Genomic DNA, 12282 nt, shown 5'->3' with positions numbered 1-12282 from the left:
GAGGACTCTCTCCCATGGGAGGGACCCTGTGGGGAAGCAGGGAAGGACTGTAAGGAATCCTTCTTCCTGAGGAGGAAGGAGCAGCCAGAGCCACCAGCCTGTGAACTGACTCTAAACCCCATCCCCTGTCCCCCTGTGCCGCTGGGGGGAAGGAAGGAGATAAACCGGGAACAAAGTGATTTGGGCCCGGGAAGAAGGGAGGGGTGGGGTAACATATGCAAGCCCTGCTCTTTGTGTTGTCTGTGACCTGTGTGCATTGGCTTAGTGTGAAATTATTATTTTTTCTGTAAGTTGAGTCTGTTTTGCCCAGGACCTTAATTGGTGAAGAACCCTCCTTGTCCTTTTCCTCAACCCATGTGCTTCTAGTTGGCCTTTGTCCTCCTCATCCCAGAGTGTGTGTGAGGTGGGGGAGTGAGTGGCCACATGGCTTGTTCTTTGTTGTTGTGTTGGGCCCAAACCATGACAACTACTATTTCAAGAACTGTTTCTCCTACAAGCAAAACTTGCTCTTCAGCTCTGGAGCATGGCAAGACATGCAACTTTTAAAATAAACGTTTACCCATGATCACAGAGGTACTGTAATAGTAGTAGTAGAATATTGACCTGTCTCACTGATGAAACAACCCACCCAGATATGGTTTGAGTATCTTTCTAGGTAGAAGGTTCCACAGAAAAACTGGAATGAGAAGGAAACTTAATATTCTTTAGAGACATAAATTTGCAGGACTGTTCAGGATACCTTCTGCAAAAAATTACGTATGAGAATTCTCAGACTGTTGTAGGTAGAGGGACTGGTGGGAGGGGGACTGGTAGTTCTGTTTGTTTAGTTTTAATCTCTGCAAAGCAAAACCTGTTGCTCTAGGGATAAAAGCAGGTAGGGAAAGACACAACTGCTGAAGTGCACTTCTGGTTTTATACACATTAAGTACTCCTCCAAAAACTGGCTATGTGTTTGAATTAATTTTGCTTTTACAAAGTGATACATGTGTGTCTTACTGATGATTGTTACTCTTTAGAGCATCTTGAAAGTTATTTTCCGCCATCACTCTAGTATCTGGGCAGTTAACATAAAATAGTATTAATATATTCATATCTAAGTTTCAGGTGAACTCCATGTGGTCCTTGGCACGTTTTTGGTTTGGGGTTTTTTTTATTTATTTGAGAGGGTGTACACAGAATCACTTTTTTTTTTTTAAATAAATTTTTGGGTTTTATTTCCTTTTTTTTGGTTGCATTTCAGATTCGGCCAATATTGAGGAACTAGTCACACAATTTCTTCTTGTCTGTCAGTGATTTATCGTGACCTTTGTTATATAGCTTTCATAGTGACTCTAAATGGAAATTAATGCCTGTAGATGGCTCTGAGAATTACTAACAGTAGTAATAGTATTTTCTGTTTGTCCTGGAAGTTAAGTATTCATTTTTGAGTTACCTGACTTTCAGTTCCTTGTCCCCATAAACAGAGGAGACATTATAAAAGAAACTGGATTCTGCCATGTCTCCCCGGTCTCATGCAACAGATCAGAAAGCCACATGGAGGAGAGGCAGACACTGCTTTGTCACACTTGCTGCATCTCTCAGAAGAAACACTCCACAGCTGCAGATTTGGACTGAATGGTTTAATAACTCCTAAACCGTTTTTTCCAAAATGACAAACGTCAGTTACCAACATTCACGTGACTTCCTACATGTAGCTCACTATAAGGACAACAAATTAAGAATTGACTTTTCATCCAGTCTTAATCCCTACAGCTTAAAAGACCACCTCATGAATTCTTACCTCTTATTTAGTGACAAGTCTTATGCTCTATTGACACATCACAGGATGGGTCGTCACTGATTAACACAATAAAATGTATGGGTTTATAGTTTTAGGACTGACTGGCTTACACCTGAGCTGCTTTCTCACTCTTCTGCTGAACCAGTACGTCAGTCTCCCTGATGAATCCTTCATGGCACATCTTCCAAGGTGGTTACCCAGGAAGTCCACACAAGTTCAATCACCTAACAGCATATCCCTTCACAAACTGCAGTCAAAAGAAGCTATGCACTATCTTCTTAAAGCTTTATCATGTTAATCTTAGCAAGAAAACAGGACACCAAGAAAAGAAGGATTTGAATACAAAATGTCAGTTTGTCTGCCCTAAGCGTTTCTCGTGCTGCATTAGGAGCCTACACAGACTTTGTCTCCTGATGGCTTAAGAACTTTTGCAGCCTGAGGCAGTTCTGACCTCTTGTAATCTTGCTGTAAAACCTCCAGGTTTGAGCCTCTTGGGGGAAATTATTTTCAGGCTCAGTGTTGGGCTGAGTTACAGCATCAAGGTAACGAGGCAGGAAATGCAAACCAGGCGGAGCTGTTCCTCTCTCCTGTGCACATTGCCTGACACGACGGTAACCTAGTGCAATCACACTGGGGCAGCGCTCAGGCTTCATAATTCGAATACATTCAGTACACAAGTCACAACACAAAAACGATTTAACAACGTTAAGGTGCTACAGTCAAGCACAGAAAAAAATCAGAGAAATGCAAATACATTCTGTGTGCTTTGATTTCTTCAGGTTTTTTTCTTGCCTGGCTTTTCTGAAGCCTTTGCTTCCCTGTTGTGTTTATTTTTCTGTCCTTCATTTTCTTCATTTCTTATATTCCCTGAAAGTCACTCCATTTTAATCTGCATCTAATCAATACATAACATCTTACATTTAACTCAGTTATAAACAATCTTCATAATTTTAAAATCTAAGCTCTGTATTTTTAGATTTGGTATTGTGGGGTGATACGCAAAAGTTTCCAAAAAAGGTTAAAAACACCGGAATAAAAACAAGACCATGAAGAGCCCCAAACAAAATAACAAGGAACATGATCTTGAAAAATGTCCTAAAGATGTAGACTTTTGCTGCAGCAAGGACAACCACTCCTAATATAGTAGAAACTGCACCTTGCAATATTGGGTAACCCAGCAGGGACAGAGCTTCGATTGCCCTTCCATTGGCTGATGGCTCCTTACTCGTAACAAAGGCATAGGAAATATGAGCAGAAAAATCCACTGAAAACCCTATACAAATGACTAGGTTGATCATGGATATGGAATCTAGATTGACATTCCAAAATGTCATGAAACCAGCAACACCAACTATAACAGAAGCTATGGCAAAAGTCACCCACAAGCAGCACAATGGGTTGGGAATAAGCAAAAGGGAGATGATGAGCATTGCCCCAGCAGCAATGACAACGTTCTGAATGGTGTTCTGCACTATTACCAGGTACTGATCATAGTAGATGAAGGCTGGGTGGTACACCATTAACGGAATACTGCACTGCCTGGCTGTCTCTCTTAACTGATTGAGAAGACTCTGCTCATCAATGGCTGAGATCACGTTCACCGTCTGGATAAAGAAACGTGAAGTTTCTATTTTATTCTGAGTCATGTTAATGTCCCACTCATAACTGGGAATGATTCGGAACAGTGCAGGTAAGTTATTAATGAAGAGAGTCTTACTGCTGATATTTACCAAACCACTGTTTCCAAGTGATGTGTATACTCTCAGCCATGAATCCGACAGGTTCTTATCTACATAGGAGATGCCCTCTAAATTCTGTGTGCAGTTCTCAATGACAAGACGAACAGTCTCATTCCAATAATCGACACTTTCAGGAATGACAACCATGACCCTGGGTCCATATGCTGAGAAGTATTTGTCATCGTCATTGTAGTATGGAATAACGTAAGAGTCATCACTCGCCAGGTTTCGAAGATCGATGCCTTCCCTGATCTGAGTACATCCATAAATACTGACACCCAAATATGCTCCATACAGCAACGCCACAAGTAGCTTGATCCACTTATTTGTAAAAAATGGACCATAATACTTTTCAAAGAATATGCTCATTGGATGTTCACCTTCTGGCTGAGATGACTGCCTAGAACAGTTGCCTATACAGCAAGCATTGTACAGGCAGGACTTCTCAGCCTGGTCCTCATCTACTACCACGGGCATACAAGTTAGCCAGTGTCGGTTTCCTTCCTCCCTTTTATGATTTAATACAATAATTGCCCCAAAGAAAGTCAAGGTATATATATAGCAGAAGACAAAAGCAGTGCCTGTATAGAGGCAAAATGATCTCACAGATGGAAAAGCAGTCCAGGTGCCAATGAAGAAGGCCAAAACATCTGTGAGAGTGGTGATGGTCACAGAAAGTGCTGCTTCTGCATAAGTCTCAGCCAGCAGAGATTTAACATTGGATTTATTATTTTTTCTTGAACTTCGTTCCCAGGAAGCAATCATGATGAACATGTCATCAACACCAACTCCTGCGGGAGGAGAAAAAGTTAACACTGCATTGAAAATGGCAACTTCCATTAACACCCAACAAAAGTACAAACGAATCACATCTAAGCCTGCATACAATTTTGAAAAGGAAAGTTAGGCTTTTAGCACTGCTTTATTGCTGATTCAAGTTAAACAGATACACAAAAACAGAACCTTTGTGTGGAGCTGAATTTATTACATTTCAGAAACTCCTGATGACCTGATGGGTTGTTGATCCCTCAGCCTACTCTGCTGAAGGACTGCACACACCTAGTCCAACTCGGGCAGGTGTGTTGTATCTACTGTGCAGGTGTCCAGTGAGATAGATTACATAGATTTAAATACATCACTTATTCTGATGTTCATCTCTCCTTATTGTTACAAGTGTCCTCACTATCTTTGGAATCTCTTCATCACTGCAACAGATTAGACCAATACTTTCTTGATCTGCCTTTGTCAGACTGGGAGAACAGTTGCTATCACACGGGAGAACAGTGGTCCCAGTACCCCAGTGGTTTGCTTCTTTATGCTCTTTGATCTCCACTTATCTTCTCTCCAGTTTATCTTCAAGCATTTACTCATTATTTATTATTGATTTATCTTCATATTCATACTGGTGTGCCTGCTCAGAGTCCCAGGAAAGCCTGCCAGGAAGACTGGGGTCCTGAGCTGGAGTTTTTGCCAAGACACTAGAGTAATTGAGCCTAAATTTGAAAAGGAAGAGCCAATGTGAAGAGCTTTGCTAACTTGAGATTTTAATCACAGGCCTTTCAGTATTTTGCCAATATTACTATATAAAGGGCTCTTATATTCCCTGAAAATAAATCACACAAAATAGGGAAACAAGACTGTATGAATAGAGGAGCAAGCATAAATGATATACATAAGCATAAAAGAACAGATGAAATCACTATCTGCTGCCTGAACAGGAAATGCCAGGAGTCATGCAAAGATGAATTAAGCAGCATGTCAAAAGGTAGTTTTGGATGCCAGCAAGCCAAACTGCTTCCAGAAAGCAAGCAGACTTCCAAAGCAAGTCATCTAATGTACTGGTAATTTGTTTGCTTTAATGCAAGGAAGACAAAAGCCTGATTGTTATTGATAAAGATCTGAATAAACTGGCTTAAGCCCTTTTCCAGATATACAAAAGGGTAATTCTGAAATTTGGAGCCTCTGGAATTGACGAGCAAACAAAAGCAAATACAAAATGCATTTTAACTATGCAGGAAACAAAGAAGCTACATATATCCTGACGAGTATTTGTGGAGTTTCTATTAATCTGCTGAAAACAGCACAGACATTTATCATATAGGAGACCACATACAGATTTCAGAAGCAGTAATTTATTTGCAGGAACAGTACCTAATGGTATTTGGTAAGTTCAGCACTGGCTGTCAAGCAGTCTGTGCAACTGTCATGTAATGACACAAACTTCCTTGCTTTTCGGGGGGAGCTGGTTGCACAAATGGTGCGTTACTTCAGTTGTACAATCAAATGAGACTGTTTAGTCCCAGAATCATAGAATGGTTTGGGTTGGAAGGGACCTTAAAGATCATGCAGTTCAACACCCCTGCTTGGGCAGGGACACCTCCCACTAGACCACGTTGCCCAAAGCCCTGTCCAAGCTAAGGGCTGATAGCTATTTGTTTCCCCTTCTAGCCTATGTTAATTGCAGAGACACATCCATTATCGCTGATGGGCTCAGCCTTAGCTAGAGGTGGACTCTGGAGCCAGGAGAGCTTTCAGAAGGAGGAGCCATCCCTGGGGCCCCTCCGCGCCCACCAAAACTGTGCCACACCAACCCAACACATTCCACCTCTCACCTCTGTGGATCACATACTCAAGAATTATTAAAATCCACATTAATAATAATTTTTTCACAAACTTCACTCACATTAGCAAAAAACCCAAAACTCACACCAAAATTACAATAACATCATAATACCAAACAAAAATAGGTCATTTACATACAATCCACCCCTCATCCCTTCACCACAATTATAACCACCAAAATTCCTGAAAATCATAGTTCAGTCCCTGTTTTGCCTTTGACCTCGCCTAATTATTATCTTTGTCACAGGTCCCATGTTAGGTGCCAAATATTCTGTCTTGGTTTAGTGGTCAGGCCGAACCACAAACCAGAGGACAGAATTGCTGTCTTTTACCCCCTCCACCTTTCCAAGGGAAGATAAAAGGGGAATAAGGAATAGAGGCTTAAAGGTTGGAAATTAAAACCAGACCAAGTTTACTAGAATAGGGAAAGGGCAGTAACATATGGGATGAGGTAAAAATATACTGTACCTGCTTAAATTGCTGACTAATTCAGCAGAGCTAAAGATACGTGTCAATCCTTATAATGAACCTATAGAAAGCAGCAGGGGGTGTTACAGAAGAGTGTGGTGACAGAAACCTTTTGAGCTCACCTCAAGAATTAGCACTAGTTGAATGAATAATTAATCGGTGCTAACAGTACCACCCTCTCACATATAGTTATCACACCACAGCTGTGGAGCTGGAGCAGGCATCGTTTTTTGGGAAAAGCTGCCCTTCTGACAGAGCCCAGCTCCAGTCCCAGCATGGGTGGGCTGAGCCGAGTGGCTCATCTGCCATCAGGAGCTGAGAGGAGGCTGCACCTCCAGGTGTCTCCTCCCCTCACTGCAGGATGGAACTGTGTAGGATCTAAGGGAGTAACACCCTCAGGTTGTTTGAACTCCACTTTACTCTTTGTATCTGAATCCAACTCACTTTTTCTACTTACCTAGAATAAGAAAAGGTGCATTTGCAACAGTGACCACAAATGGCACTCCACAGAAGAGCAGCAATCCAAAGCTGCTTAATACAGCTAAACCAGCAGACAGCACACCACAGCATGCAAGCCAGATGTTATTTCTTATACAGTTCAGTCTGAAAACATTAAAATATTTTAACATACATTTAATAATTGTAATTATTCTTCCTTATTTACTTTTTTAGGAATATCTTAGTTACATGTCAAGTATTTCACAAAGGTGTTTGTCATGACAAGTGAATATTCTGCACAAGTACTGACAGTACCTTATCTGTGGAGAGAACTCTTGGTGAAAGCTGCTATTTTCTAGGAGAGCTCACAGGTGTCAGCATCAGACAAGATTAATTTATACAGGAGGTGCTAAATACATCATTACTGCTGGCCAGTTATATACATTACAGTAAAGATCTGTACTGATCTTTGCATCAATAACAAAGAGAGCTGGCAAAATGAACGTTTGTAGACTCCACCAGTGGGATGCTAGACTTTGAGTGACCCCCAAAATTATGAATTTTTAGAAGCTCTTTCCTTTTACATGGGTTCTTGGTGTAGAATTACTCTACTATGGAAACATCTCCTGGGAAGTCAGTGCTTTGTATAGATGCCTTCTCAGCCAACAGACTGGCTACTAGCCATTTGCCAAGATGTCCCCAAAGGCTGACTCAAGGATTCCCCATGAAACGCTTCCAGTGGGAGACTGCACCCCAATTGAGGGGGTAAAGAGTTGCCTCTTGCCTGATTAGTAGTATTTTCCAGACTGTAGACCATTTCTGAACTTTAAAGAGAACCTCTCGTTTCCAAGGCAAGAAGTGTGAGTTGATGGAACCACCCTTGCTCTGTCTGTGCTCACAAATGACTGGATGTGATACAGCTGATGTTCAGAAATTGAATAACCTAACAGACATGATGCTTGATGCAAGTGCTAAACCAGCAAGCCCAGCCTCTAAGTACTCAAGCACAGTACACAAACATTGCTGTAGGGCTGTCAAATGCACAGTGGTTCACCTTCCACCAGCACAAAGGGCAGGCTAAGCTCTCTATGGACACCAGGTAAGGCTGACTTCACGAGCAAGCAGAATGCCTAAAGCTGTACACACACTTGCTGTAACCTATGAAGCTAGTGCTCGTTCCTCTGCACCTTTAACTGAGCAGGTGACAGAAGAAAGGTGCAAACAGATTTTAACATCATATACTTCTCCTCCCTTCCCTGCTTCCTTCCCTTTCTAAACTTATCTTTACGAAGAATTAGTACCTTGTCAGTGGGATGAGGATACAAACTACAAATGTAGCAAGAAAGTAGGAAAATAACCATAAGCAATAGCACCACTTATTCCTTCCCTCCCTTCAAATTACAACTTTTCTGTTTCATTTTTACACATCTTTTTGGTGAATGTCTCCACTGAGTATGCCAGGTTAAGCTGGTAAGTTTTATTTATAGCTTAGATGTCATTTTACCTTAGACAAGAGACGACTGCAAAGGTTATTGTCAAGAAATAGGTTACAGAAAAGAGTGGGATCACCCTCTTTGTATTTCCTTCAAACTCCTGTTGTCTCGACAGCGAAGTGAAATATGTCACCTGTTGTTAAAACATAAGGAAAGATGAAGCATTTCTACTCATTTTCTTTGTCTTTTACACATCCATAGACAATACTAAACATCACGTTGGCACTAACGCATTTCTGTGGCACTCAATCCCCAGAAGTGCTGCTTGCACTGAACAGAAGCCAAGGACAGTGCACTGCATGAGCAGCATGGAGCAGACAACACTGGAAGCACCGCTCAGGTCCCTGTCTTTTCCCTCTATCACCACCCCTCTAGTGATGGGGAAGCCCAGGCATTTTGATTGACAGTGCTTTAGAGACCAGAAGCTCAGGTGGGTCCAAAGAGCATGTAGGCAAACTTGGAGAACAAAGCCCCATGAAATACAGACAGGTCATTGAGCCTAGGAAGTCTCCGAGTTCCCATTCCCCAGAAGCTGAGGAGATCTAGTGGTGGAAAACAGAGGTGTTTCTTCTGCTTCTTTCACCACATTTTTAGTGCCTGTGTCTGGAAAATGGTATCCTAGCCAGAAAAACCTTTACATTTTATTTTAAAATCCATTTTAGTGGAAAAGAGGTTCTGCTTCAGAGACACTGCTGAGGTGGCCAGAAGAAAATTGGGGGGGATCAATCTGTTACAGCAAGGGTTGGCCCTCACCCATCAAGTCCACACTATGTGGTGAGAAGCCCAAAAATCCCACTCTGCCTTTTATACAATTCTCCGTATCTTTGCCAGCAAAAAGCCAACCTGAGTGAACCTCAGAGCTCTGGGCATCTTCTCAGAGGGGCTGTCCATGCTCCCATTCACTCTGGGGGGCCTGAGGGCTGTGGTGGCCACGCCACACCACCCATCTGCAGTATGTACAAAAGGTTTTGGGATGCAGAGGATGGGTTATTGGGGGCAGTGTGGTCTCTAGACTCTCCTGCTATAGCTCTTAGATTTGCATAGACACCCATAGGAACCATCTCATGGGGAGCCTTGAACAAGAGCTTTGACTCTTGGCCATCTGAGGAAGATGGTCACCACTGCAGCAAAGCGAAGTCAGTGAATGAATGTGGCTTGTCCCTCCTTGCATTTAGCTGCCTAGGAAGATCAGCTGCATTCCCATGTTGTGCTGATCTCCTTTCACCTGTGTTTAAGGACTGGTCGTGTCCCTAGGGTGCTGCTCTCTGAAAGTAGCCGGGGGCAACCTGTGCCCTGGCTCGCACGGAAAAACTAGGTAGGTGCTCTTCAGTTCTGACCCCAAACCCACTGCTGCGTTACCTGAATGGAGGAGAAGCCTAACGCCGCCGGGATGTCCTGCAGGAATCTTTCCAGCCACCGCCGGCTCTCGGCCGCCGCCGCGGGGCTGCCCTCCCGCAGGTAATACATCAGCTTCAGGGCCCGGGCCGACAGCACCCGCCCGCCCGCGTCCGTCTGCGGGCCGCCCAGCGCGGCCCCCAGAAAGCTGCGGTTGTAGAAGGGGAAGGTGAGGTTGTCCAGGGCGGCCGCCGCCCCGTCCAGCAGCGGCAGCAGCGGGCTGGGGCTGGCGCAGCCGCCGCGGGTGCGGGCGCACAGCCGCTCGTAGCCGCGGGCGCGCACCGCCCCGTCCAGCTGCAGCACCTCGTGCCGCGGGGCCGGGGCCAGCACCGACCCGCCCGCCGCCGCCACGGCGATGAGGGCGGCGTAGGCGCCCTCGGTGGGCAGCCGCACCGCGCTGAAGCGCTGCGAGTCGTCGGTGGGGAAGTGCCGCTGCACGAAGTCGCGCTCGGCCTTGGCGGGCCCCGTCGTCGGCGTGAACTGCCCCTCGATGTCGTTCGTCCGCCGCTGCGGCAGGAAGAGGAAGCCGGCGCCCAGCCCGCCCGACAGCAGCAACGGCACCAGCACGAAGGGCCAGGGGTGGGCGGCCACGCTCCTTCCCAGGCCCTCGAAGAGCCGCCTCAACGGCCGCTCCGCGCAGTCGGTGTTGCGGCAGGAGCAGCCATCCCCGGGGCTGCGCGGCTCCGCCATGGGCGAGGCGGGGCGGGGCACGGGCTGCCGCGGGCAGCTCCCCTCGCCTCGGGCCCGGCGCCGCGGCCGCTTCCCGCGCCACGGAGAGCGCTCCGCTCCCCGCCGGGACGAGGAGCGAGCGAGCGGGAGGGAGCGAGCGAGCGCTCTGCCCGGCAGCGGGCGGGGCCCGCCCCAGCTCTGACTCCGCGGGGTTCCCCGCCTCCCGGCACTGGCGGGCGGGGACGCCGATGGGCCCGCGTTCCTGCCGCCATCTCCGGGCGTGCCGTGTGTGGCCCGGCGGGCTTGGAGCTGCGCTCGCCGGTGCCTCGGCGGGGCCGGGACAGCGCCCGACGTGCTGAGCGCTGCCGGCAGCCCGGGTCTGCCGCCGGGCCCGCCTGCTCCGCGGGGCCGCTCTGCCGGGCACGGCCCTGCGCTGCATCCGCTGCATCCTCTAGTCTTCGTCCTCGGTTTCGTTTTCCCCGAATCTGCAGTTATTACCTCATCCCTGAGGATTCTTCTTTTGCTTGTGAGCAAAACTTAGAAGGGGTGAGGTAAGTCTTGTGGCGTTTGTTTTCATGGTAAACAGATTTACAAACCAGAGATGTGAGAGCTGAAGAAATAAATACTTTGTTTAGTGGTCCCAAGCCACAAAAATCTCAGTGGTGTGGCATGCCAGGGCTTTGTGTGGTAACAATCAAGAGAAAGCATCTTTCCAAGTCCAAAAAACAGCCTGAAGTATGGTGTTCTTGGCACTGGTGACAGTAATGTGAGTGCCCTGTGGCTGAGGATAACATCAAGCTCAGATGTGACATTTCTGGAGAAGTGTCTTAGCCCCCATTAGCTGACACGTCACATGCACTTTATCTTGACCTTCTTTGAAGGAAGTGACTCACTCCTGCCAGTACTTGCAGAGAAAACTGTACGGATTCTATCTCATCCGAAGGAGACGGGCTTGCCACATATTTTATGCTGGTGGGCATAGAACAGCCAGCCAGACTGAGCAGCATTACACATCTCCCTCTCTGCCCAGCATTTAGTGCAGGTTGGGTACAGGTGATTCCCTGTTCCATGTGCAGGTGTTCTGAGGAAGGTGTCAGTTCCAAATTTCTCTGTGGAAGACAGGCCCTCCAAACCTATTTCCTGTAGCTCCTAACTTGTCAAAATCAAAGTTTTTAATGAATCTGGCATCAAACTGATAGCTTCTCCCATGTTTTATTCTCAATTTCCTTGAACAGATTTGCATCATGTTAGAGTAAGAGCACTTTATGTAGGAGGGTTCTGTAATCAGAAAAAAGGGATGAGCTGTTTCATAGAATCAGAATCATAGGTTGGCTTGGGTTTGAAGGGACCTTAAAGACCATATAGTCCCAACCCACCTGCATGGCCAGGGACACCTCCCACTAGACCATGTTGCTCAGAGCCTTATCCAACCTGATCTTGGACTCTTCCAGGGATGGGGCTTCCACAATTCTTTGGACAACCTGTTTCAGGTTGAAGTCAAGTAAACATTTCATGAATTCTTGCCAGAGTTACCCAGCTGGAAAAGATAGTCTCTCTTACATGGAGATAACTCCAGAGAAAAATAGACTGGTGGCTGGGAATAAGCAGCAGAGACACACCTACTCCTGTAGCCAGACACCAAGAAAACTTCTAGGATAACCTGGCAGTGGACCACATT

The 12282-nt window shown here is 45.9% G+C and overlaps 1 protein-coding gene across 1 annotated transcript; it reads right to left on the bottom strand.

The window, feature by feature from the left end:
* Positions 1-1513: 1513 nt before the first annotated feature.
* On the bottom strand, positions 1514-10719 carry PTCHD3 (patched domain containing 3). Its single transcript, XM_051612116.1, has 4 exons — positions 9900-10719; positions 8552-8673; positions 7067-7212; positions 1514-4310 (listed from the first exon to the last, which is right to left on the bottom strand). The coding sequence occupies exons 1-4, from the start codon at positions 10623-10625 to the stop codon at positions 2731-2733; spliced, it is 2574 nt and encodes an 857-aa protein (XP_051468076.1). The 5' UTR covers positions 10626-10719; the 3' UTR covers positions 1514-2730.
* Between the last annotated feature and the right edge of the window lie 1563 nt (positions 10720-12282).

This window comes from Apus apus, chromosome 2, assembly GCF_020740795.1.
Source record: "Apus apus isolate bApuApu2 chromosome 2, bApuApu2.pri.cur, whole genome shotgun sequence".
Lineage (NCBI taxonomy): Eukaryota > Metazoa > Chordata > Aves > Apodiformes > Apodidae > Apus > Apus apus.
The sequence above is the reverse complement of the archived record's forward strand: the minus strand, read 5'-3'. Positions and strand labels throughout refer to the sequence as shown.